The sequence below is a fragment of the Molossus molossus genome, unplaced genomic scaffold (genome assembly GCF_014108415.1).
Source record: "Molossus molossus isolate mMolMol1 unplaced genomic scaffold, mMolMol1.p scaffold_m16_p_1, whole genome shotgun sequence".
NCBI classification, from domain to species: Eukaryota; Metazoa; Chordata; class Mammalia; order Chiroptera; family Molossidae; genus Molossus; species Molossus molossus.
Window position 1 is genome coordinate 59,164,737 of NW_023425344.1, and position 27,861 is coordinate 59,192,597.

At 36.7% G+C, this 27,861-nt stretch overlaps 1 protein-coding gene and 1 non-coding gene across 3 annotated transcripts in view; one reads left to right on the plus strand and one right to left on the minus strand.

The window, feature by feature from the left end:
* Positions 1-27,859, minus strand: part of ANTXR2 (ANTXR cell adhesion molecule 2) — a 163,130-nt gene extending 135,271 nt beyond the window's left edge. Inside the window, exons 1-7 of one of the 2 annotated variants that reach the window (XM_036249137.1) lie at positions 26,842-27,858; positions 26,153-26,224; positions 24,028-24,099; positions 12,285-12,366; positions 11,476-11,583; positions 11,283-11,351; positions 10,406-10,486 (exon numbers count right to left, since the gene is read on the minus strand). In XM_036249137.1, the coding sequence (XP_036105030.1) occupies positions 10,406-10,486; positions 11,283-11,351; positions 11,476-11,583; positions 12,285-12,366; positions 24,028-24,099; positions 26,153-26,224; positions 26,842-26,993 (636 nt within the window). In that variant the 5' untranslated portion in view covers positions 26,994-27,858. Of the gene's footprint in view, positions 1-10,405; positions 10,487-11,282; positions 11,352-11,475; positions 11,584-12,284; positions 12,367-24,027; positions 24,100-26,152; positions 26,225-26,841 lie in introns of both variants that reach the window. The other variant, XM_036248490.1, reaches the window with a different exon arrangement.
* LOC118621077 lies at positions 6,026-6,132 on the plus strand. The gene has a single exon (XR_004957616.1). It is a non-coding gene; the product is annotated as a U6 spliceosomal RNA (small nuclear RNA).
* Positions 27,860-27,861: the final 2 nt, after the last annotated feature.

The following is a 27,861-nucleotide window of genomic DNA, read 5'->3' on the forward strand; positions in this document are numbered from 1 at the left end:
AATAAGCAGCTAAAAAAATTGGAAAGATATTTTTCACAATCTTTTCTTGTTTGCTTTTATTTTCAATATACAGATTTATAATTTTTATTTTCTCTCTGGCTGCCATACATAGTTCCCTCTAAGAGGTAATGAAAAACAATTGTAATTTGCAATCATGTGTTTTGGTTGAGTTCATTTAAAAAAAATGCTTAGAGATTCAAAACACTAGTTGCTTAATACAGTGTGTTCTGCACCGACCCATTTCTAAATATGGAGTCTCCCTTCCCTTGCAAGTAAGCCAGTAGTATAAGCACAAGTGACAAATTTCTAAACAAACTTTACTCAAAGAAATCTAGAGAAGAATATAAGTTATAATCATTATCTTTTACTCCTCTCATCTCCAAACATAACAGATGCAGATTTCTGATTATACTGTTGGTAAAAATATGTCCATATCAAAAATTGTGAGACAAAAAACCCAAAAGACATTTAAGTTCCTTTATACTCACAACTGCAATTTTTATAATATGTCATATTAACAGGTCTTCCTTTATTATATTTTTTACAACATTAAAATATGCCCCAAATGGGCTGTGATTTGAAACAAGAGTTTATCTGCCTCTATTTTTTTTTCTTACCTTTTGATAGCACAAACTCAGAATGATCATTTAATGTTTTCTCAACAGATGAAGATTTCCAAAAAAAGTACATAGAAACTATGGGACAAAGTAATAATAAATGTACTATCTGTTTCAGAATCTAAAGAAATTGAGTCCCAACATATTTCTCACTCTGATGCATATATTATTTCATATGAGCCCTACTTGCCCATTCTCTTGTTCTTTTAACTGATACATAAAATAAAGCTGCCAAGCATTCTGTCTATATTTATTTTTCAAAAATCCAGAGTGACAAAATATTTCCTATGCAACAAAAATAGAAAAAAGCTTTATCAGCTTTTCTATTAATTTTACAATCAAACCTATATACCTAAAAACTGAGCTCAGAAAAGTCAGGGGTGCTATATCCATTTCTGTAATCTAACATCCAGAAAAGTATCTTGAACATAGTAGATTTTCAATAAGTGCTCCTGAATACATTGGGAATCAGTATTTGGGGGAGGGAGGATAAAGTATTTCTGAGAAATCATGCATTGACCCATTATAATTTACACTGATGATACATTTAGTCTTAAATCTGGACCATTTTATCCTTTTTTCAGTGGCCTTCTACTGAATTTAATCTGCTTTTTCAAGAACAGATGAGCCTCTTAAGGCTGTCTCCTTTTGTAGCCTGACAGACAAATGTTAAGAAATAAACATTTGGACAATGTTTGGCTGTGCAAACCCATGTTACCAGTTTAGTTCTCTCATAACATATCACAAAGCTATCCTTATTTATTCAAAGAGATTTGGTTTTCTTAACCAACAACCTCAACCAACTAAGTAAAAATAAATGAATCATGTTAGTATTAAGTAAAATTATTGTGCAAATGCAAAGAGAGCAATAAACAATGAATGTCAAGATTACACTGTAAAATTTCAGTAAATAAAATGAGTAACTTAAAGCAAATTTTCTATTTGTATTTTTTAGTTCATTGGAATTTAGAAAAATGGAGTGCCTTATTAGAATATATATCAAAAATACTTTAAATGCATTTGAATATATTGAACTGTAATCGCTATTGATTTTTTTTTCTACCCAAGAACACTTTTTCATGCTTAACATGTCTATGAACAGCATCCTGTTCTCCACTCCGTGTGGTCTTAGTGAGGCTATGCATCAGGATGCCTTCTTCCTCTCCACCTTGCTCCCCACTTCTATGGAAACAGGAAAGCTACTCAGACTAGTCCACATAATGTCCACAATGTAATCAGTGTAGGAATGAGCACTTGACCCAACTGAGTCCATCGCGGTCCTTATCTGCAACCAAATACACTGACGCTCAGAGACAGGCTTGCTAAACTGAAGACCCTGTAAGCCTGAAACCTTCACCTGACACTCACCTGAACAAGAAGAGAATGAGGCAAATGGAATCATCGGCAATATTTACAAAGGAGGAAGATCCTAAAAACATGGATTGATTCTCTGGATCCAACTGCAACTGAGGCAATTTCCTCCTCTGGACCACTCAGTTATATAAGCAAATAATTTTATTTCCCTTAAGCTAGTATGAACTTGGTGTTTGTCACTTGTAACCAAAAATCTTAAAACAGTGGACTATAAATAAGAGGATGAAATCTAAGTTATAGAGAATCAGAAGTCAATTCAAAATAAAGTATTTTCTGACCAAAAAAAAAAAAAAAGTTGCTTTATTTTAATGCTTAAATCACCATAATTATATTATAAATATGCAAAAATAGTTTCAGGAAACATGGATCTTATTGATGTATTCATTTATAAATCTGAACTAAATAATGACTGCTTACTCAATGCTATCTTAGACACCAGGCTAAAAAGGAGGAGGAAAACACAGTCCCAACCTTCCGACCTTTGATATGAAAGGTGTCATAATGAGACTCCTCAGCTACATTTAGTACTGAAAAGCTTTGGATAAACAGAAGCCCAGAAAAATCTGATTTATAGTGAGCCTTATACTATAGCAGTCCTTTAAAAAAAAAAAAGTTCTAGAAACTGATTTCCAATTTTGCATAAGTTCTTTTTCCCTGTGAATATATCTTTATAGTTAGCTCAGACTTGAGGAATTTTTTATCAAACCATGATTTTATAAATAAAGACTTCCACAACTAGCCAGTCAACATTCATAGCTAAAATCACATAAGCTAAGGTCTTACCAGAATGTTTATTAGGTACCCTCTTGTATGAAAATGTTTTACCTGAAGAGGCAATGATTTTGCATTGTCTTCTCATTCCATTAAAACATAGTTTAGATATCTTTCTTCGATACGTAAACAAACAAAAAAAACCCAACAGCAGCAACAGACATTGCTGAAAGAAAGAATTTAGCTCCAAAGGTCCAATGAAGCATCTATTTCCAGCACTAGGAGTGAAGTTACTTTTAAAATGTATGTGCACTTTTTTCCTTTATATGAATCTATTATAGTTTTATTTAAATTTGCTACATGAATGAGTGATCATTCCCTTCCTATTTATGTTCCTGTACTTCCCCATTAGGCACTTAGGAACTGGGACATTGGCTGCCAGCACCTGGGATGCAGTGCTCTTAATTCTTCTCTATCTGGGTTATTTATAAAACCAGCTTCACAACTGATTCATCTCTTCTGTTTAATACTTTCTGAGGGACTCTATAAAAAAACTGTGGAAATAATTGCAAAGGGAAAAACATCCCATGGTCTTGGTTTTAGAAAAAAATATAAAAAAGGGGGGGGGGGGGTTCCACAGAGTATTTTGATTTTTATTCTTTCCATATTTTTTGGAAATCCAGGCTTTTTAAAAATGTTTAATGTTTTCTTCCACAGCACTGCATTATGAAACATCAAACTAGAAACCATGTGTTACTCACATGTCAGTCTGACTTACACTAGTTTGAATATTTTATTTTTAAATAAAAGTCCTGTACTCACCTTTCCAAGAAACCAAAAATAATTGCTAAAAATTCTAAGACTTAAAGTAACCTGAATTGGAAAATAGAAGAATTATATCCTTGTCTTTGTGGGTGAAGAAAAAGAAGAAAGAACAAGAAGAGGAACAATGACTGACATTCTTAAATTTTCTGACTTTCACATTTCATTGGACCTTTACTCCCATCTCCCATGAAGGGCCATCTCCCACTTCAACATCTCTCTCTGCCCTTCCATCCAATTCCACCTTGTCTTCTAACACTCTGGACCTCTGTAAAAACAGCTTTCACTCTCACTGTCTCTAGTCAGTCGTTTTAGACAGGGGAGCATGGCCAAGTTACATTTGACCCCCTCTCTGTCCTTTTCTTCATATATCTAGTGAGCTCTCAAGTTTTATTAACTTTTTAAAGCTTCACCTTTTTGTTTCTAGTTTCACTGCCTTCACAGTAATAACAGCAATGAAAAGTTGCCAGCTAAGATTTGCCAGCGCCTTCAGAACCTGACTCAACAAAGTTTCATACCTGGAGTTTTAGCTCCACCCTGTCTCTGATAAGATTCTGACCAGGGCAGACAGTATATTAGTCATTTCCCCTGAGGTCCTTGTCCCAGCTTGATTGCAAAAGACCCAGAATCCCAGTGACTGAAATAAGCCCTAAAGAACTAGGGTCCATTATGAATGCTGTTTCCTCCTTAAAAACTAGGTTTCTGCTCTGAATCACTAAGTCAGCACTACAGGTCCTCCCACAAGAATGGTGGCTCTTTTCTGGATGCATGGTCCTGAAATTCCACATAGCTTTTGTCTTGGGGATGCTGGATCTCCTTTCCCAGTTATTGACTGGGTCCTACTCTCATGGCCAAAAGATTTAGAACAAGGGCATGGCCAAATACTTGACTTTGGGTAACTACACTATCTATAAGTCTTTGTTATTATGACCCACTTGCCAGATTTGATTCTCGGGATCGCAGGCCAATGCTCTAACCGCTGAGCCAAACCGGCCAGGGCTAGATTTGATTCTCTCACATATCAGTGTGTTGCTCTTTTAGACCCAAGTCACTGATTGTTTAGAATGCTGGCCATCTCTCTCACTGGACTGTTCCACCAAAGGATCAACAACCCTATCCTATACAATCCTCACTTCATGACATTCCTGGCTTCCTACCAGCTTATTTAACTCAGAAGGCCAGCCCTTCTGGGTTAGATCATTCTTAATCATTAACTCATTTAATTCACAAAACAACCCAATGAAACAGATGTCATTATACCTATTTGATCAAAATTTAAAACTCAAGATTACATTACAGAACATACTCAGGCCACATGGCTAGGCAGTGGCAGGGTTGGAACTCAGTCAGGTCTTTCTATTCCCAACCATATTGTCTCCACTATATCAGGTTCCCTTTCACCATGTCTCAAAAAAACTGTTGCAAGAAACTTAGAACATACCTTCCCATCTTCCAAATCATCCTACACATTATCGTAAGACTATTCTTCCTAAACATTCACTGCTATCATAGAAATATCGTGTGCCAAATTAATAGTCCATGGTTCCCCAATTATTTATTAAATAAGTCCCAATCCCCCCATTAAACATTTCAGGGTCTGGACCCAGCCTGCAGGTCAAAGTTCATGCCCCATATCCCTCCATAACCTAGGGTAAGCCACACTCACTCCTGTGCCTCAGCCACTCAGTCCAGGCTGATTGTAAAATTCTGTGTTCTTTGTTTCTCATTAAATCTACTCTAATTATCACAGTGAAATCCAACTCACACCATAAAAAGCCTGCCATGACTTCACATAACCAAACTTAACCCATCCATCTGTCAACTTTACTCTAGCCATACTGGCATTTTAACATAAATTGCGTTACAGGGTTTCTTTTTGTCACATAGGGTGACTCACTGAAATTGCCCCCCTCCAAATCCCCACACCATAATTCTTGCATGGGACCACCATATTCCAAACCTTAAATCATCATTATTTTCAAGCCCCCTCAGAGAAGATAATTTGTCTTATTTAAGTTTGTGTCTGTTCTTCCAAACCTAAAATGATGCCCTGGGCATAATAAAAGCTCAATAAATGAAAAAATAAATAATGAATTAGACAATTGGAAAAGAAGGTGAAAAAAGAGGAAAAGTTTTTTTTTATCAGTATCTACTTGGGGTAATAATGAATTTTAACCTTTATATGTGCTAACATTGGAGATTAAACCAATTTTCGAAAAATTGCTACATATCATGTTTCCCTGGATAGAAATCTAAAAATTTTGAAATGATATAGTTCCCTCCAAATTAAAATAGACCATTAGAATAATTTTTTGAATCAAGAAAATTTGACAAAAGGTATTACATTGTTAACATGTAAAATGTTCATTAAAAAGGCCTTTTTCAGTCTCTTACTTTTGAAGTTATAACAGACTGAACTACTATAGTGTTGTTTTCTAGCCACAATAACTAAAGGCTCCAAAATGAAACTCCTATTCTTGCTGATTAAGAAGCTGATTCTAGTGCTCGCTTCGGCAGCACATATACTAAAATTGGAACAATACAGAGAAGATTAGCATGGCCCCTGCGCAAGGATGACACACAAATTCGTGAAGTGTTTCATATTTTTGGATAAGAGACTTAAATGTGACCAGTGAATCCATAAAAATTCTAGAAGAAAATGTAGGCAACAAAATTTCGGACATCATACAGAGCAGAATTTTCACTGATACATCACCTAAGGTAACAGAAACAAAGGAAAAAATGAACACATGGGACTACATCAAACTCAAAAGCTTCTGCACAGCAAAAGAAACAACCATCAAAATGGAAAGGCAACCCACTGTATGAGAGAACATCATTGCCAATGATATATCAGATAAGGTTTTAATTTCCAATATATAGAGAGTGCTCATACAACTCAACAAAAGGAAAACAAAGAACCCAATTAAAAAATGGGCAGAGGAGCTGAATAGACACCTCTCCAAACAGGACACACAAATGGCCAAGAGACATATGAAGAAATGTTCAACATCACTAATCATCAGAGAGATGCAAATTAAAACAACAATGAGGTATCACCTCACACCTGTCAGAATGGCAGCCATCTACAAATCATCAAACAACAAGTGTTGGCGAGGGGGTGGAGAAAAGGGAACTCTAATTCTCTGCTGGTGGGAATGCAGACTGGTGCAGCCACTATGGAAAACAATATGGTGTTACCTCAAAAAATTAAAAATTGAACTTCCATTTGACCCAGTGATCCCACTTCTAGGAATATACCCTAAGAAACCTGAAACACCAGTCAGGAAGAATATATGTAACCCCATGTTCATAGCAGCACTATTTACAATAGCTAAGATCTGGAAACAGCCCAAGTGTCCATCAGTAGACAAATGGATAAAAAAGCTGTGGTACATATACACAATGGAGTACTATGCAGCTATAAGAAAGATCTCTTATCCTTTGAGACGACATGGAGGGACCTGGAAAGTATTATCCTAAGTGAAATAAGCCAAGCAGAAAAAGACAAATACCACATGATCTCACTTATATACAGAATATAATGAACATAACAGTCTGAGGAATACGTTAGTCCCAGAAACATGGAAGTAGGGCACAGACTGGCATCCCTCAGATGAGGGGGTGGAGGGTGGGAGGAGCTAAACCACAGAACTTATATGCATGTATGCATGACCAATGGACATGGACAACAAAGCCAGGGATGGGGCAGGGATGGAGTGGGAGGGGGTTGCCAATGGGTAAAAAAGGAGAAACATCTGTAACAAAAAAATAAATAAAAAATTAACAAAAAAACAGAAGCTGATTCTAGACAAACTATGTCTTTACAAAATGTGACAGCTTATACGTGAGGGAATCAGACCATTTAGGTTGCTGGATTTTGGTAGGCAGAAGAGGGAGGACAAAAACAAAACAAAAGAAAACAAAAAAAAAATCACCACAGGAAAATCATGTTATTACTTCTTTTCAATTAAATATTAACTTTAAATAATGTACTGATAATTAACAAGGCCAGATGTATTTAAATAACTTCTAGCAGAAAAATATGATCAATTTAACAAATAATTTGCCTTCATAGTACCAAGAATCTGAAATACTCATTTTCAGATTTCTTCCATTTGCTTGGCTTTGTGTAAATACATTCCAAGTACAATTTTATCCATTACTTTGGTAAATCATAAAAAAATAAAGAGATATTCTTCTCTCTGCTCTTACCTTTAAATAGATATACTTTATTTGTTTTAAATGCCAAATATAAATTTTTAAGATAAGGTGGTACTTTGCAAATTATAAAGTACAATTCACCTTTGAGGCAGAATTATAGTTTTTATTTATTATTGGGTGGAGCCTTGAAGGGAGATAAAGTGCTTGAAATGCCTTAAATTTCTATAAAGTAGGCAAAAATACTATCATCATGTTGATAAAAATCTCAGCCATCAGTGAGATCAGCTTTGATTGTAAAGGGTCCTTTTGTCTACCTGCCAACTCAGCCAGGTTTCCCCAAAGGCTGGCTTCCCTGAGGATAATTTACTCCTCCTTTTGTGACAAAATAGCTGAAGTCTGACTGTTTGCGATGAATGCTACAATCATCAGCCCCCTCCAGATGAAACTGAAAAGGTTATGTTAGCAATTTATAGCTAAAATAACACAAATCTTTCTATTATTACGCTTTTTAAAAATTAAATTAAATGTGTCATGGTGAGGTGGATTAATATGTAAGTTTCAAGTGTACAGTTCTATAATACATAATATGTATACTGAATTGTATACTTACAACCTAAAATCTAGTCTTCTTCCATTACCATATATTTGGCCCCCTTTACCCTCTTTATCCTCCTCCCATACATTTTCCTCTGGTAACCACCATAGTGTTGTCTGTGTCTATGAGTGTGTTTTGTTTGTTCATTTGTTGCTTTCGGTTTAATATCCCACATGAGTGAAATCATATGGTTGTTGTCCTTTTCATTCTGACTTATTTCATTTAGAATGGTACTCTTAAGATCCAGCGATGTTGTTTCAAATGGCAGTATTTCCTTCTTCCTTATGGCTGAGTGTCCAATCACTCATCGAAGGACACTTAGGTTGTCTCCATGTCTTAGCCACCATGAATAATGCTACAGTTAACATAGGGGTACATATATCTTTATGAGGAAATGTTTTCAAATTTTGGGGACAGATACCACAAGAGGGATTGCTGGGTCAGATGGAGGATCTATTCTTAACTGAGGAACCTCCACACTGTTATCCCTAGTGGCTGTACCAGTTTACATCCCCAGTAGCGGTGTGTGAGGGTTCCTTTATCTCCACATCTGCCCCAACATATACTAAGTCTTTCAATATAACTTATTCAAGCTAAAGTTCATCACAAACTTCAGAAAAGAATGACTGTAGTTAAAAATGCAATTCTAAATTTTTCGTAATACAAATTTAAAAAAATAAAATTTAACAAATAAATATAACAAAGCATAACAACAACATCATCTCATCTGATAGCTGACTACTAATTTCTTGTAGGAGAAATCTGTAGTCATAACCCATAAAAAGAGTTTTGAAAAGGCAATTAGTCACTTGGATAATTTTGAATTAAATTTTTTATATACAGAAAAAATATTCCAATGAGATTAACTCAGTAACATCTTTGCTCTCTACCGGTACAATTAGTAAAATAATTGCAAATTCTCAAGCACAATAAAATTCTATTTAAAATACAGTCCATTGATTTGTTTATTTATAGGGTAAAATTTTCCTCCATTTTGTAATGTTCATACAATATTCCTATATTTTAAAAGAAATCAGTTATAGAGTATTTGCTTCAAATAAAAATACTGAAATTTTTTAATAAAAACCAAACACAATAATATATGTTAACTCCTAAAATATTTAAATCTCTATTCCACTCTGAATTTCCATTTGGCCTGTCCACTAGAGGTACTAAATCTGTGATAGAGCCAAACTGCATGTCTCTTCTGAAAAGCTCCATTAATTAGAAAAGGAAAAAAAAAAAAAGGCCTACATGATATTAAAACCAAATTCAATAAATCTCACTCTGTGTTTTTGAAAAACATGATCTTGAAAGAGAAATTTTAAATGCCACAGCCAAATGTCAGAAGAAACTGTGATTTTTCCCTCCTTCAATAAATACCTAAAGATTAAAGGAAAAGCTTTGACTTAGAGAATATTACATTATTCACTTCCATTTTAGGATGATGTTTACCAAAATGTCATAAATACTTAATAGCAACTGTTCCTAGTGCTTCTAGTAAAAGGCAGTAAAATGAAACATAAACCTCAGCTGTGAAAGCCCAGGAGTTTTGCTTTGCATTTCATCACCCCACTTCCCCATGCCATGTTTAGGACAGCCCAGATTCTAATGATCACCAGAGACAGCTCTGCTGAATTTGAAACAGAAATGCTATGAGCTCCAGTGAAACTATTCATCATTAAAATGGAAAGAACAACGAGAGCAGTCAAATACGCGGCCGGTGGTTCCAGTTGCCTGACTGATAGCTAGGAAACACCATATTGGAAAGAGAGTAATCACACATTCCAATCCAAATTTTTATTTTACATCGCTTCTATAAAGCCTATAAAACTCTCCAGCTATCAAGATGCTGAGGAACTCCATCCCCAAAGGGTAGAAGTGTCTAAAATTGTTTATGAAAATCTTAAACTTGAAATCACACACCCAGTCTCACAGAGTTCAATTTGCAAGAATTAATACCAAATCTGACAAATTACACTGCTTGCAACACCGAACAAACTTCCTTCTTAGACTCTTTCTTCAAGATAATGACCACCTGTACTGGATTTCAAGATTACTTCTTGCAGTTTAAAAGATATCTAAAATTATGAGCCTTTCCTGCCCCCAGAGAAATACTCACAGAATTAATTATTCCTTTAAGAGCCTGAAATCCACCTTTGACAGGAAAAACTTGTTCCTTGGAATCAGCAATTCTTTCGAGCTTTAGAAAGAGGAGGAAGATTTAATTAAGAGGTGGTTGAGACATATAACACTTTATAAACTTCATTATGTTTTAATTATGTTCTTCTGAAAAATTACACCACAGGATGAATCCACTAGTGCAGCCTGTCAGAAACTGAAGGTGATGGTACTAGTGATACTGTAAATGCATCCCAGTGAAATGGACTGACATCAGCCACAGCCCCTGTACACTGGCCTCAAGTTTCCATTTCAAAACAGTATAGCACTCTACTGGCTGTAAATGTCATGAGACTCAGGAGTCTTAGTCATGCTCAACCCAAAATTGAAATGCAAAATCACTTTGAGTGCCAAAAAATTTTTTTAATATATAAATCCTTAAAATGTCATGAAAAAATTTTTAAGAAAATTACTAAACATTTCTCATAAGTGAACTTCCTAAATTCCTGCACTCCTAAGGGTCTAGGTTTAAATCAAACTAAAAAAAAACACCTAAATAAGACTGTCATAAAAATCTTGTCAGTTGAATTAAAGAACAGGAGTACTAATATCATTTTAACCCATATTCTGTTTGTCCTATATTAGTTCTTCCTCCAAACCAAACAAATGGTCAATAAATTTAGAGTTTTGTTTTCAAAAATGAAACCTGTCAAAATCGGACATTACAAATCACGACATACAAGAATATGGCCATTTTAAAAGAAGATCTTTAATGGCTGATCAATGTCAGAGTAAGTCATCAGTGAAAAGAATCTGATAAACTATCCTTCAGACGACTATATGACTTAGATTGACGTTTGCGGATCTGCTGTACGCACCTGAGCTTGTTCAAAATCAAGGACACCAACACAATAAACTCTGGCCCCAAATGACCTGGATAAGTCTGCCTATGGAGAGGAATAGAGACAGAGGTAGAGAGAGAGGTGAATTTCCCCAATATGGGGCTATACCTGCAGAGTCACACAGCATAATACACTGGGCTGGAAAGAGCAGTTCCAGTTCAACACTCACCTCTTTCTCTGCATATGATGGCACCAGACCGTCCAACTTACCATCTGTCAGAGCGATGACGATACTGGAGGTTTTTGAGCCTCCTGCTTTCTCAATTTGTTCATTTGCCTAGAAATAAGGAATAATTATCTAAGTCACAATTTAATCTTAACTTTAAACTAGCATTCTCTATTAAGCTGAATTTGTATGTGTGACAAAATAAAAATATTATGAACTGCCCGAGTAGTGTAGCTCAGTGGTTGAGCATGACCCATGCACCAAGAGGTCGCCAGTTCAATTCCCAGTCAGGGCACATGCCCCGGTTGTGGGCCTGATCCCCAGTGGGGGGCATGCAGGAGGCGGCCAATCGATGTTCTCTCTCATCGATGTTTCTATCTTTCTCTCCCTCTGCCTTCCTCTCTCTTTAAAATCAATAAAGAAAAAAAAATTATGGACTAGCTTTTAAAACACAATATTTGTATTAACTCTTATATGAGAAATACATACATATATATATATATATTTACATTATAGAGTAGTTACTGTTGGGTTTAAATGACACAGATTTTTAGCTTTGGTTGACTAGTCTGAATATAACCATTGAGAAAACAGAAAATTTCTTAAAAGGCAACGTGCCATCTGAACTTTTCTTATTACCATGATAAATAATGTTTTCTATCAGTGTCATCCCTAGAACAACTAAAAGAATTTAAAATATTTTCTGAGATAAATATGTAATGAGGTCTTTCAATTTTACTAGAGTCATAAATTATTTCATTACAGCATAAGAAAACATTCTCTCCCATATGCATAAATGTCAAAGAACTTACTAGCTTTAGTCCTTCATGGATGTATGTCTCTCCTGTTGGAACAACACGTTTTAAATCCTCCAAGCCTTTACTGATTTTGCCTCTGAAAACAATGTTTTGTAATATTAAAGTACAGAAAAGCAAATGAAGATCACAGTAAGTACTTCACAAAAAATATGGCAACATTGCAGTTAAGGTTTCTTCAGTAAGAAAAGGCAAGACCATGAGTTTTGAGGGCAAATAGCTCTTCATATTTTTTTTGTCATTTTAGTGAGTATTTAATAATGTCTGCATTTTAACTACAAAAAATGAAAGTACTGACAATGCGAAATGTCTTAAAAATCTAAGCATAGTCTAGGCATTTTGAGTAGAGAAAAGCTGTCTTCAAAGATATTTATTTTATTAAATAAAGGAGTAAAACATGTTCCTTCATCAAAAAACAAAAAACAAGCAAAATAAGACAGCAAGGACTGAGTAGGTCAGCTTAACTAAAAAAGTATTTCTGAAGCACTTAACCCACCTCCCTACGAGCTGCAAATTTTCTTTGTTTTCTGCAAATTCCTAAACCATGTTACTCAACCATATTACTTATGAAAATTAATATTTTTTACTTTTGTCTCCCAGAATCATAAGCCCCATGACATAGGCAATTTTGTAGCACCTTCTCATCCACCCTGACACCAATTCACTCTCTTGAATGTTGTGTATATTTAATATATAGTTGATGAACAAATTAAATAATAAATGGAGATGAACAAATAAAAGAATGGGTGGTTGGATGGATAGATGGATGGGTAGATGGATGACAATGGATTTTTCAGAGGAGCAATATGACTTAAAAAGAGGAAGAACCAGCCCTGGCCGGTTTGGCTCAGCGGTTAGAGCGTCGGCCTGCGGTCCTGAGAGACCCGGGTTCGGTTCCCGCTAAGGGCACGTACCTCGGTTGCAGTTTGTCCCCGGCCCTGGTCGGTTGTGCGGGTGGCGACCACTCGATGTGTCCCTTCAAATCGATGTTTCTCTCTCTCTGTTCCTCTCTCTCCCTCCCACTCTATCTGAACAAAAAATGGAAAAATGTCCTCGGGTGAGGATTAAAAAAAAAAAAAAAAGAAAAAAAAAGAGGAAGAACCATAAAATAATCTTTTCCATCTGACTAATTAGTTGTCCCAATGGAGTATGTCTAAATGAAGTATGCTTATAGTATTAAGAGCTCTTTTGTGTGTATAAGTTAGAGAAGACCCATTTTTCAGGTTGTTTAAGTATAGGTTCCAAATAACCCTTTAGAAAAAAAAAGAAAAACAAAAAAACAAGAATTTTGGGATAAATATAATAATGTTGCAAAAAACAACCCAAAATAATCTCAAAACTTATTTTTGAATTTAAAACATCAGAAGAGAGATCTTAAATATGTTGCTTGGAAAATTTTACTTTTTAAATAGAAGCAAATAAAAATACCTTTCTAAATAAAAACCTTGAAATATTAAAGTATAATGCTTTTTTTAAAAAAAAATGAAGAGCAGTCACACTACTGAGGATGATAGATAATAGATGAAAAACAACTGAAATTCAAGTTTACACCAACAGATTATAACAAGTGTATTATCCGAACATCGAGGAACTTCCTAGGGTCATGCACAAAATTATATATATATGTATACATAATTACACTATATATATTACACTATTAAAATATATCAAACCCTGGCCAGTTTGGCTCAGCAGTTAGAGCATCGGCCTGCGGTCCAGAGAGACCAGGGTTCGGTTCCTGCTAAGGGCATGTACCTCGGTTGCAGTTTGTCCCCGGCCCTGGTTGGGTTGTGGGGGTGGCAGCCACTCGATGTGTCCCTTTCACTTCGATGTTTCTCTCTCTCTCCTTCCTACTCTATCTGAACAAAAAGTGGAAAAATGTCCTCAGGTGAGGATAAAAAAAAAATACATCAAAAACAATAAAATTAATAATTATTCTGTCATGCTGCAATATTGTTTCAAACATTTGCAATAAATGAGTCATTCACAGAGCCTCACTCATATGTTAAAAGCAACTTATTGATTACATTTTAATACTGTAATAAAAATTATTATCAGACAAGTTCTCCATCTCAAGAAGTTTCCCCAAAACAAAAGATTACTTTCAAAGTATGATCTTAATCTTCCTCTTTTCTGATTTAGTCATCTCTACTAATACATATCTTTTTTAATACTTGGTTTCAAATATGTGTATTCGAACCAATTTCTAACTTCATTACACTCTCCTTTCTATGGTGCCCCAAACATATGCATGTTCAACTTTCACTACAATAAATAATTGTCTCTTAAAAACATCCTACTTTAAAATAATTTAATTTAATATTTTCTATTCTCAACAAGACTGAAAGTTTACAGTGGGCTATCCCCATGTCTATTATAGATAATGTATCCACCTACTCTGCACTTATTACCTACTATAATGCCTTTTACAAAGTGCATGTTCAATAAATTTTTCAATCTACCATAGGAAAAAAATCATAATTCCACAGATGATTAAGTAAATTACATAATTTATAAACTTGTTTTATCTAAATATTTATGTTTAATATCTACAGAAACAACTCGGAACTGATTCTGTCTGAATGCAGATAAAAACCAAATATTTGATGCTTTCCAGAAATGAGTGGCAGCATGTCTTTAAGCCTTAATATTTGCTGCCAAATAAAAATAAAAAAAGATAACTGAAATTCAAGTTCACACAAACATGGCAAAAATTGACTTGTGCATTCAGTTCGGATTCAGCTCACCATTACTCCTGAGGACCAGACAACACCCGTAGAAGATGCTAAGATTAAAAAACGACAATAACAAAAAAAAACCAATTTGCCAAATGTGGAATTCAGAGCCTTTTGGGAAGGTGGGTCTCTGCTAGCTTATTTCATTGGAAGAAGCAGAGCACCTCTTGATTTTCTATCCATACTCATGCCTGCCACCATAATATTCTAAATTGCACTAAATCCCACCATTACTTTCGCAGCTGCATAGTCATCAGGGGAAAGGGGTTCCTTGCCCATTGCCAATAACATCAACACACGAGAGCCCTGGTCTGGCTACCTTCCAGAGAGATAACTGTCTGTCAGCCTCTTCCCGATCAACAAATTTCACTTTCAGGCAAAGGGAAAGCCAAAACAAGACAGGACAGATCTCAGGTCTTCCAAGGATCCCAAGCAACTAAATATAAGTTATAAATGTCTCTATTAGTAAATAGTTAACTAAGGAAAAGCAAAATTATGTAGTAGGTTAAAAGCAGAACTCATTCATCTATACTTTTACTTAAAGAAATCTCTAATGAAAAGCAAGGAGAAAATAATAAAAATAAACAAAGAAAGCATAGATAAAGATTAGCTTAAATCCAACATCTCCTCAGAAGATGGACCTTATTGAGTTCGGCTTTAACATTATGTCTTCAACTACAAGAAACAGAAATACTGAAACTACTTGGTATTTGTTATGAAACAGTAGTCAAGGAAGTTGCCTCTGTCCTGACACACAATGTCCCCTATGAGGTCTCAAGGCGGAAGTTTCTTGTCATCCCTAAGTAATCACTATACATTTCCTCTTTTTGCTAACTATATTATGTAAACTTTCTTCTCTTATCGGGAAGTCCACAGTAAATTTCTTGCTCATTCACAAAAGTATGCGAAGCTCCTATGGTTATCATAATGCTGCATCCTCTTTTCCAAAATCTTTACCTTTATTTTTATATGTCATTAATTTTCTGCAATGTTCTAGTGCAGCTTCAAATTTCTTTTTGGAAAGAGGAAACATTCAAGACAATGGTACATTTAACCTCTGGTTCCTTGTCTTTGTTTTTGTTAAGAATTGGTGGACCAATCTCTATAACCAACTCTTTGTTCTATAATTTTATGAATTGAAGGAGGGGAGAGGTGCACAAAAACCCACTGACTCATTTTGTAATCTATAAAATTAACACTTTCATCTCTATTTGTATTTCTCAACTTTGTTGAGTAGGGAAAGGAAGAGATAAAACGGAAAGGGAAAGGATGAGAAGACAAGACAGGGAAGGGAAGAAAACATAGCAAGTATAGCTACCATGCACTGTGCCAAGTTAATGGCTTTACTCCATCCCTTTGGAACACTTTGGATTGTGCAAGGTGTTCATGATGTCATAAGTAAAATGTAGATATATTTTTATTAAGGCACACTTTTAAGTACCTTCTACTTATGATGAAAGATGTACATTTATACAATATATCTGGATAGTATGTGAACTTTTCAATGCACATTATCTTAATGTTCCAGATCTCAAAGCTCTTTCCAGGTTTCAATCAATCAATCTACACACATCTGTTGCACACACAAACCACATTAGCACTGTGATTCTCTAGGTTGATGTGAGAACAATTCACACATGGACCATGGCTATTCCCACATATCTCTCTACAGATGCAATGTAGTTCTCTACCCTGGCTGTACCCAGGAAACATCTAAAGGGTTTGCTTTTTTAAAATCTCTTCTGGGTTCTAATGAAAAGATTCTAATTTACTTGCTTTGTGATAGGGTCTGGGTATTTTTTTTTTTTTTTGGAATCTCCCCAGAGTATTCTAATGTGCAGCTATAACTAAGAACTTCTGGTGTAATCTAATCTAAAAACCTTCCATGTTGTTGAAATGTTCTTTTCCTTACCTATTTGCCAGTCAGTCCTTCTACTGAAGGGGTTTTGAGGTGACTAGGATAATCTTTTAAACTGCATACCGTTTCTGAGGTAGTATGGCATATAGCCAAAGAAAACATAATTAATTCCAAGCTCTGTCTTATGTCTTCATCTATATATGAAGGGGTGAAAATATCTACCCTGTGGAGTCATTGTGAGGATTATATGGCACATAGTAAGTACAGAGTAAGTTGTAGCTACTATTGTTATTTGCTGACATTAGTCATGCCCCTGTTAGTAGGATCTTGTTCATCCAATTTACTTTCCTCTTGATTCTAAGGAGAGCTCACTCAGAAAACTCATGCAAACATACCCCTTCTAATTATCTACTTAACTGTGTTATTATATACTGCAATACTATATAATGCATAAGAGATAAATTGGAGAAATGTAATTGTTCTTATTAGGTTTTCAACTTAAATTTTTTATAGGTTTCAAAAGAGCGAAAGGTAATTTTCTAAACACAAACGTTGCTAATATATTCTATTATCTTGGGAACTAGCACATTTAGCTATGTCTTTGTATACAAACTTGCTTATTATTTATTCAATATGTCACTCTAAGGTCAACATATGTCCAAGTCTCTGTGGACCCAAGGTAGCTAGCAGTCTTGAGTCAAAATTCTCTGCTTATAAAGTGCTCCACAGAATCTGGGTTTTTTAAAAGATGTTTCTCTAATTTATTCTACACTAACCAAAGTGTGGTACACGAATCACACCTGAAGTCCATAACTGCTGCACTTTGTATCTTTTTATTCCATTTCCTCCTTCAATGCCTTACTGAGCCATGAGAAACTGACCTCTGCATTTTACCTCTTCAGTATGCCAGGATTGCCTCACAGGCATGAGTAACAGTGTATTTCATTTTCTAAAACATACTCATAAAGCAGATGTGGAGTTCATTGAAAGTAAGTATTAACATCCAGGACTAGAATCTGAGCTGTTGCCATGCCCAGACTTCTCAGCTCAGCACAATGTGTGGCCAAACCTGACTTTTCTAAATAGGAGTAATTACTTCCCTATTAAAAAAATTTAAACCCCACTTGTAGTCACTTCCTCTCACCACATCACTGGTTTTTAACATAATAGAATAAATCCAGAGGAAGGATATGCCTTTGAATTATGACAAATTCTGGCTAATTGTGAAACCTGGACAAAGGGGAACATAGTCTCAGGCAATGCAGCAGTTAAGTGCTCACACTCAGGAGTCAGACCTGGGCATGGATTCTGGATATAGCTAGTTAGTGGGTAACTGTGATAACTTCTGCTATAATCCTGGCACATAAGGATGATAATGGTGTGGCTGACAACCTCAAATCCCATTTCAACTTTAGCCTCCTTCCCACCCAGTCATCAAATAGGACTTCTCACACATTATATGCCTTTATTGTTCCAGCATTGCTATATGATAGGAATGATTAGCTATTTATTTTAATAGGTTTTAGATTTTAGAGTGAGAGGAAGGGATTTTAGAAAGAGAGGAAGGCAGAGGGGGAAAGAGAGAAACATCAATTGGCTGCCTCCTGCATACCCCCCACTGGGGATCAAGCTCACAACCTGGGCATGTGCCCTGTCTGGAAATCGAACCAGTGACCTTTCAGTGCATGGGACAATATTCAACCAATTGAAGCACACTCTCTACAGCTAATTAGCTCTTCTTAACAGGCAAGGGAATTGAGCAACAAGAGGTGAAGTAACTTGTCCAAGGTCACACAGCTAGTATACAGCTCCTATGTCTATTTGACACAAGGTCTAATCCTGGTGTTTTCATTTTAACAAGGAGACTTCAGGGCCTTTAGGTGCATACGCTCTATTCCTAATGCTCACTCCTTCAAACCCCTGAATGCATTCTGGTTTCAAGATAGCTGTCTCTGGCTACAGAAAAGGTCAGTGATATTTCTTTTTAATTTAAGCATTTGCTTAATTTTTACATAATACATTATGGTTGAAATAAAATTGAATAACCTACATGTATGAAAGTTAAAATATGACTTTCTCCATACTGAATCTCACTGGTAAGACAGTAACACTATTAAAAGTTTGTTGAATATCTTTCAGCCTTTTTTCTATGCATTTATAATCACACACACACATACACCATAAAAGCAGTTAAAGATTTTATTTTAAAAAATTAAATCGTACTTAAAAGCGTGTTTTGCAACTTTCTTTTCTCAATTAATATACCTTAGATATATTTCCATGTCAATATATAGAAATTTCCCAATTCTTTTAATGACTGAATAGTATACTATTCTATGTATACTCTAGTTACAGAATTATTGATTTATGGCATTTAGATTGAATTCAGTTTTTCACTATGATGAACAAGGCTGCGATATCTAATTTTGCACATACCTATCTTTGCACACTGGTATTAGTATTTTAGTAAGACAAAAGCAGAACTGCTAGTAGGAACCATGTAAACTTTTAAAAATGCTGTCAACTGTTCCTGCAAAATGAATGAGTCAACTATATGTGACTGACACTCAAAAGGACTATTTTATCACAGGTAAATTTTTATTTCAGATTATAGAGAATTAGAAGAATTTTTTTCAAATAATAGAAATGTGTGTATTATCTAAACTTAATGACTTCCCTTCAGTTTCCAACAACTTTGCTGAAGGACTATTTTTATTTCCCTAAGTAATTTCAATTTGGGGACAAGTATATTAAAAACAGAGTTGAAAATGTTTATAATTGATCTAGAATAGTAGGAATAAGAAAATGATCAAATATGTCATCCTGTATCATTTCTCAAAGAGAGAAAATGCATTGCAGCAGTTAATAACTAATGTTCTAGAGTCAAACTCAGTCATTCATTCAACTAATATTTATTGGGCATCTACTGTGTGCCAGGCTCTGTTCTCCTAAGTGTTGAATATATGGGTGAACAAGACAAAGAAGACCCCTCTACTCTCATGCAATTTACATTAGAGCCATGGAGATAAAAATAAATTGATTAATTAACAGAATTTTTTCAAAAAATGATAATCAAATAGAGTATTGTGAGAAATTACTAAGGAGGACTGTCAGGGTTCCTTCAGATGTGGAGGCTAGGCAAGGCCTCTCAGAGGAGGTGACGTGGGATAAGGCCTGAATAACAAGAATGGCCTCGCCTGGACAAGATCTGGGGCAGAGAAAAAGCCAAATTCTCAATACGGTTTACAGGGAATGGAAAGGCCAGTGGGCTAGCCTGTGGCATCTGATGTTTAAAAGGATTCAGTGAAGCAATCAAGTAGGACTTTTCGGCATGGGGAGATGTGTGCTTCTATTGTAAGCCATCAGACTGTATTAAGCATGAGACTGGCATGATCTACTTTATATATTAAGAGACCATTCTGGCTAATATACTGCTCATCACTTATTAACTAAGTATCCTTGGACAAGCTACATTACCTTTCTTAGTTTCAGTTTCCTCATTTGTAAAGTGGAGATAATAATACTATGTATTACATGGAGTTGATATGAGGATTAAATGAGGCAATGAATGGAAAGCATTTTTCACACTGCCTAGCACGTAATAATTGTTCACTAAAGGATTTCAACTAAATCACTTTTATATTAAGATCATACTACACAGAACTGAGCATAATTCACTATCCTCAATTATGCACCATAGTAACTAAAAATATCCCTTAAAATTAGTGCTGTTTCAACTTCTCTAATATTGAGAGGCTGGATGTTTCCACAATGAAAAAACACTCAGCACTTTTTTCTTACCTGATCCTGTAATACAGCCCTGAACTGTTATGTATATGTGCACTCTCCTTACTCTCATGCACACTTGATTATACATCTTTCTATTACCCCAGAGCCTACAATACTCAATACATCTTATAAGGAAGGCAAGCAGGTAGGTAGGTAAAAAAAAAAATAGACTAACAGATATATGGAGAATAAAAATCATGAGGACAAGAGAAAAGAGAGTGTTTTGAATTGAAATACTTAAAAGAATGAAGTTTTTAAATGATGAGTACATGAAATGTATGTGATAATTTTTTGCCAAGTATATCATTCTATTAGTGCATTTACATAGTACCAGATGCTACGCTGAAACCTAACAGAAGACACGGCCCCACCATAAGGATGTGCTGCCTTCCGATCTTGCTTCATCTCTACTGAAAATATTTAGCAACACTATGAGAAACACAAAAGAGATAGTTCTCATATTTACCACAGTACTGAAGAATTATTAGTAACAGAACCAAAATCGTGAAACCTGCTGTACTTCATTTTTGCATTTCTCATGTACTCACATCTATTTGGCAGTGTGATATATGACATCAAGAAAGTGGATATGAAGTATACTAATTCCTAGGCTTTGACAAAAAGACCCACAATACTTGTGGAAACATTTGTTCAGTGATCTTGCATCTAAATATGCAAATTGTTTCTACACACATGAAAATGTGTAATGGATGAAAAGTGACCCTATATCCAAATATAGAGGATCATAAAAATTTTAAGTTACTGATTTAATTAAATAAAAGAGTATAAGAACTAGTGGGAGCAGAAAACAATATCCTTTAGTGGAGACTGTTCTGTGATATACAAAGTACTTTTCTGTGCATTATCTTATTTTGATCTTCATAACATCGCTCTTAAAAAAACTGATAGGCTATGTCTGCAGTTTATACACATAAAAGGTAACACACTGAGTGTAAACTTTGACCCAAGTCTCCGAATCAGTAAATAGCAACCCAGGTCTTCTTAGTGTTCTTTCTGCCATCCCAAACAAATTCAACTTGCCACAAATAGTTAAATTTATTAAAACTGAACACATTTTTTATTTCAAAAGACAGAAGAGCAAACTATATATAAAATAAGTTGCAAGTAGCATTATTAAAATTCTGCCTGGAATATTGTAAATCCTTTCAACAGGACAATAATCTCTTTATATAAGCACAATTCCTCCCCAATCAGTAAAATATTACATACCTTATAGCTCCAGCTAACAAAAACAAAGCTTTCATCTTTTGAATACATCTGTGCCAGACTTTATCCAACATTCCCCACACTCATTGACTTTAATTCTTACAACAATCTTATAAGGTAGGTATCGTTATCATCATCATCATCATCATCATCATCATCATCATCATTGTCATCAGTATATACATAGGAAAAAGGGAGGCCTAAAGAAGCTAAGTGCCCTAGCTGTTGTGGCTCAGTTGGTTGGGTGTCGTCTCTGCACCAAAAGGTTGCCAGTTTGGTTCCCAGTCAGGGCACATGCCAGGGTTAAGGGCTGGATCCCCAGTTGGAGGCATGCAAGAGGCAACTGGTTGATCTTTCACTCTCACATTAATGTTTCTCTCTCTCTTCCTTCCTCTTTCTCTAAAAATCAATTTTAAAAATCTTTAAAAAAAGAAGTAATGTGTTTGGGACCATTTGGCTAGAAATTGGTTCAGTGACTTTTAACAGCAACATTATGCTGCCTCTTCAAATAGAAGCCTCTTTATCCCATTCCAACCTCTCCCCTGTTCGGTTCCACCAATGATAAGGCAAGAATCTCTAATTTAGATTAATGATTTAAACTCTTTATGTGCATGTCTAAGTATCAACTTGTTGATCAGTGATTACACTTCATCTTCGAAGTGCTGGAGGACCCATATATAAAGTGTCTGACAGAGAACCTGGCAGAGCATATGCAGGTGATAATTACTGAGAGGCTACTGTGTGTCTGGCATTATGCTAAGTGCTTTTCTCTGTATGTGCACTCCACAAATGTTAACAGTGTTCTTTTTTTTCTCCTAGTGGATAGGCTGGAGCCAAAGTTGGTTCTTTGGAAATTAAACTGGGCAGTAAAGAAAATTTCTTTTCATGAAGGCAAGAACTGTCATATCACTGGGTGTAGAAAGCTATTGTGTATGGGTTGTAAGGACTGCTAGTGCTCCGGTCCTTGAAGAAAACCACATGCACATAAGAAAGTATGGAAGGGAAGTATCAGGAACAAGACTGAGGTTGTAAGCTGCACCCCTCCCCCATCTACAGAAAGACTTCCTCACCAGGAAAAGTAATACTTAAAGCACAAATAAAATTAGGTTCTCTCCCTGAATCCCTTTGAATACTATGCTTTCTTGACATTTTTAAAGAAAACAATTAATTTATGAAAAAAAAACCTATATTCACACATAACTCCTGAGAAACCTTCATATTATGCAAAACAAAATACACCAGCCTTTCCTGATTTTGAAATAATGCTGTCATTCGTTAATTCAACAAGAACTGAGCAAGCGCTATCTTGCATACTTTTTGTTAAATGAAGTAGATAAGAAAATGAGGAAGAAAATCTCCCTTCCACTATGAAACTCAAGAGTCTACAAAACAAAGCTGATTTCATGGAAAGCAGCCATTCTTTAAAATAGGGCAATGACTACTTCCAACTTGCCACAGTGAGTTCAAATGACATAAAAATGGTCATATAAGATACTGTGACATGGGCTTGGAAAAAGCCACATCTTTTACAAAAGATGCCTGTGTGTATACAGATACATACATATAAATTATATATGTTTTGTAAAAAACATGAGCTATACAAATGTGTTTTATATACATGTACTAATATAATATAATATAATATAATATAATATAATATAGAGCAAGTTTGTTTAAACAGGTGAACATATTCAACACCAGTGGACCTCAGAGTAAGGCTGATATCCAGGATGTCTGCTGAATCTAGTAAATTATCTGAATAGATTCATAGCTTGCCCACCCTAATGTTCTTCAGATCCCTAGTTGATTAATATATTATATCTAGACAACAAAGATGTAGAACTACTTACAGTAACAAAGAAGGAAAACGGTAGGAAGCAGTGAATATACAACTAAGGAGAGTTCTGGGTTTCACTGTACATTCCACAGCCAATACGAAGAATATTGATTTTCAGATTATCTGCTCTTTTATATCACTCCTACCTCCTTTCCCCTCTATTAGCGAAGAGAACCCAACTGTCTGTACATTTGCTTGATTCCATCAAGAGGTCTGAATCACCACTTGGAATATCAATCATTCTTTTAAGATTAGTCTCTACTAAAAGCCTGCAATGAAATGATAATGACTAACCTGTCTCCAGTTAATGGCAAAATAATGGTTGCTTGAGAAGAAAACACAATGAAAGATAATCTCATTTGAGGGCTGCAAAATAAGAAGAGAGGCAGTTAAAACATTTTAAAAAGAAATATTGATACAATACAGATGTATAGCTAGGGAGACTCATTTAAAATCGGTCTCGCTGAATGGTCCAAGCCTTTTATAAATGGAACTCCCTAAGTAGATACACTAACTCTGTTTGACATTACTGCATAAGCCATTTTGGATTTAGTCAGTGCTTCTCAGCACTCAAGCACTCCTCCGTGACCCACGCGGCCATTTAGGAAGAGACTAACTAGAAAGATAAATTCTAGCCCAATGTAAAATTCTTTTGTAGAAACTGCTTGATGTTCTACCTCATCTCCTTAAGGGAGACCTAATCCTGCAGAGGGATTATCACTAGTAGTATGTAGGGCTGGACAGTTGCCAGTTTGACTTAATTACAACTATGATATAAATTCCTACAGAAGTTATCCTGGAGTAAGAATATTTAAAGAGTGCCATGAACAATGTAAAAGAAACCAACAAATCCCATTTTGATTAGGTATTTTTGATTTTCCAAGTCTCAAACCCATACTTCCAATGGTCAACAAGTGTCCCAGTGAGAGGAATCTTTTAAGATTTAGGCATTTATTTCACAGAATGGTTCTTGTTTCTAAGACACCCTTTGCAACTATTACTAAGACTGGGAACTGAAGATATGAAACTAAGATCTATAAATTGAAGATTAGAATGATCTCTCACACAGTTTGAAAAGTCATTCTCTTCAGTAGTCACCCTTTATTCACTTCCTACACTGTATTGTTAGTAGCTGAACAACAAAACTGGAATCAGAAAACTGTGTATTACAGAATTATAACTTGCAAATCAGGATAAATAAATAAGAGCCCCACTTCTTGAAAATGTATTGAAATGATCCATTGCTTTTGATCAGAATCTATGTGATCCTTTCTGAACACTCTTGGATTAAATCAGAACATTCATAAACAACTGTCTCTTTTGTCTTTGACATTTAAGGACATAGGGCCCTGCTTATTTTTCTTTCCTAGACAGTTTTACCTCAGACCCTGTCCAGGCATTAGCGCTATACTTGGCTTCTTAAACAGGAGACTGATGATTGAACACGGACATGCATACATTTTTATAGGGATAAGTTTACTGCTGCCAATAACTGAAAGCAAGGATTGCCTAGGCCTCTACAGATTGTTGAAGTTACTTGCAACATGACTTTCAAAATGTTTTGATCATCCAAGCCTGTTTTACAGACAACATTTGGGCTAACAAGACTGAAAGAAGCAATATTTAATGATACAGTTCTTTTTTGTGTCCTTCCCATTATCTTGATAAACTTGCATTTGCTCATTGCATATTTTCCTTTAAAAAAGAAAAATGAAAGAGGGAAAAAAAGCCTCAAAAACTGGTGTCTTAGGGCTATTTTTAAATAGGGATGCCACTAATTCCTAGTTACCTCTAAATAAGAGAGTAAGCTGGATTTCATAGTTGTTATGCTTTTTATAGAAGAAACCAGTCTTTCCTAGTAAGGCTTATTGCATATATACAACAGTTAAAATTTAAACCCGCCACACACCCACACATTGTGTAAACACAGTCATTTCTTTAAACATACATACAAGTGCCTTTTCTGGTAGTGGGTTATTAACACATGTTCATTTGAAGTTTACCAACACTTTTTTTTTTTTTAATGAGGACTTCTACAATGCTAAGAATTTTGCAAGAAGAAAAATATACTATGGTACTATTAGCATAACATTTTTAATGTGATAAATTATGAGAAAGCATAACTGAAATTCAAAGCAGATGAAAATTTAAAAAGGAAAAGACATTTCGAATGGTATTTGAATATGCTTCGCCATAGCCAGAGCCAAGTTTCTGGGATCCAGATGAAATAAGCCCTCCACCACTGAAGGTCTGTCCTAACAACAGCATGTGTATAATAAGGATCTTGAGGCACTTTAAAAACCAGCATTTCAGTGAAGGCTTTTCCTGCACAAGCTTTCAAACAAGGTATACCCTACATTTTGGTCTACTTCCCTCCACCTAAAACTCCAGTAGCTAGAAAAGTAAATGGGAGAAATACCTCACAAATCGCTCTGTAAGTTGCTGGACAAAATTGTAAATTTCAACCCAGTTATTTGCCACACTCCCAGATCTGAAAAAAAAAAAAAAAAATTGAACCGATCAGAAAAACAAACATTCACATGGGGCCCCTTCTAGATGTACAGTAACAATAAAGTAACAGAAACTTAGGTGGTGCAAGAATCAAGGAAGTGAACCCATCTTTGGGGACCACCTGCCTGCTAATTGTTTTACTCTTTAAAATAAACACAGCCTTCCTTCGCAGGAAGTGCAAACCACATAAGGTATGTTAACCCTAGGCATTTCCTGGTATAAAACCAGGCAAATTCTAGTCAGCATGAGGAGGTGAGGACAGAGAGGCTGAGACACAGTCTTGCCTGGGTTCCAGGGACACACAAGGCTACCTACCCTCAGCGGCCGCACTTCCATTTCCCTAGAGACCCCTTGACTGGCCAGTAGGGACTGTCCCACCTCCCCAAAGAGTCCAGCACCTCAGGGCTCCTCCTATCACCACCCCCAGCCAGCAAAGATGCTAAAGGGTTTGCCCTGCGCGTGGAGATAGCAACAGGGCACCCATCAACGGGTTTCTAACACCCCTCTCCAGGGCGCAAACACATTTCAGATTCCCCAGCCACAGCTCATCCAATGCCACCCGCACCAGAAGACACTGGACCTCCTTGTGGCACTCACTTGTCCAAGACAAAGTAGAGATCAAAGGCACCTCTGCAGGAGGGCTGCTCCTGGGCGCTCAGCAGCCCCCCAGGACAACTGAGCGCCAGCAGCCACAGCCCCGGGACCAGCCAGCTCCCGGGACTGCGGGCCGGGGACAGTCGCGCCACCATCCTGCGGCCAGGGCCCTGGGACTCCGTCCTGCTCGCAGTCAGTCCCCTCGGCTCGGCTCCGGGACGCTACAGTGGTAGGAGTTACCAGGGACCCGGGGGGGGGGGGGGGTGCAGCCAGCAGTTAGGGCGCCGGCGCCTGGGGCAGCGGAACCCACTAACTGACAGAGGGAGGGAGAAGGGCTGGGAGGGAGGTCCTAGGAGGACAAAGGGAGACTCTGCACCCGCCGCTGCAGCTGCCGCCAGAACTCTGGCCGAATCCCAGTGGAAGAGCAATCCTGTCCTTCCCCTCCGGATTCCGGAGGGTTCCCGCAGACAATGAGGGCCCAAGGCGACAGCTCGAGAAAGAAGTTCCTCCCCGGCCTCCAGCCGAGCCTCTAGCTCCCGCCTCGGACCCGGACCGAGAGTCCCATTCCTCCGGCGGGCTGAAGTCCAGCTGCTGCAGTGCGCTGCGGGGCAGGACCCCCGGGTGCGGCGGCGGCCACACAAACTTGGAGTGGAGGTCCCTGTCCTCTGGTTCCTTTCCTCCTGCGGCCCAACTCCCCTGGGCACTCCAAACTCTCTTCCTTGTGCTCGGCTCTGGCCCTGCGCAGCCCGTCGGTTCCCTTTAGGGGAGGAGGCAGAGTGGGCCCTGGGCTAGTGGCTCAGACAAGCCACTCCAACCAAAGCCAACAGCGCGACGGGGCCAAGTCTTGTCTAAGTGTGGGCGGGGCCTGATCTGAAGCCTGTGAGCCACACAAGCACACTTGTGGGTTCATGCCGAGTTGAAAAGGACTTACGCTTGCCAAATTTTGGAAAGAGGAGGAGTTTGGAAAAACAAATGTCCTGTAGAAACTAAGCATACTCATGTATCCTGCAGGCCTGGCCTATT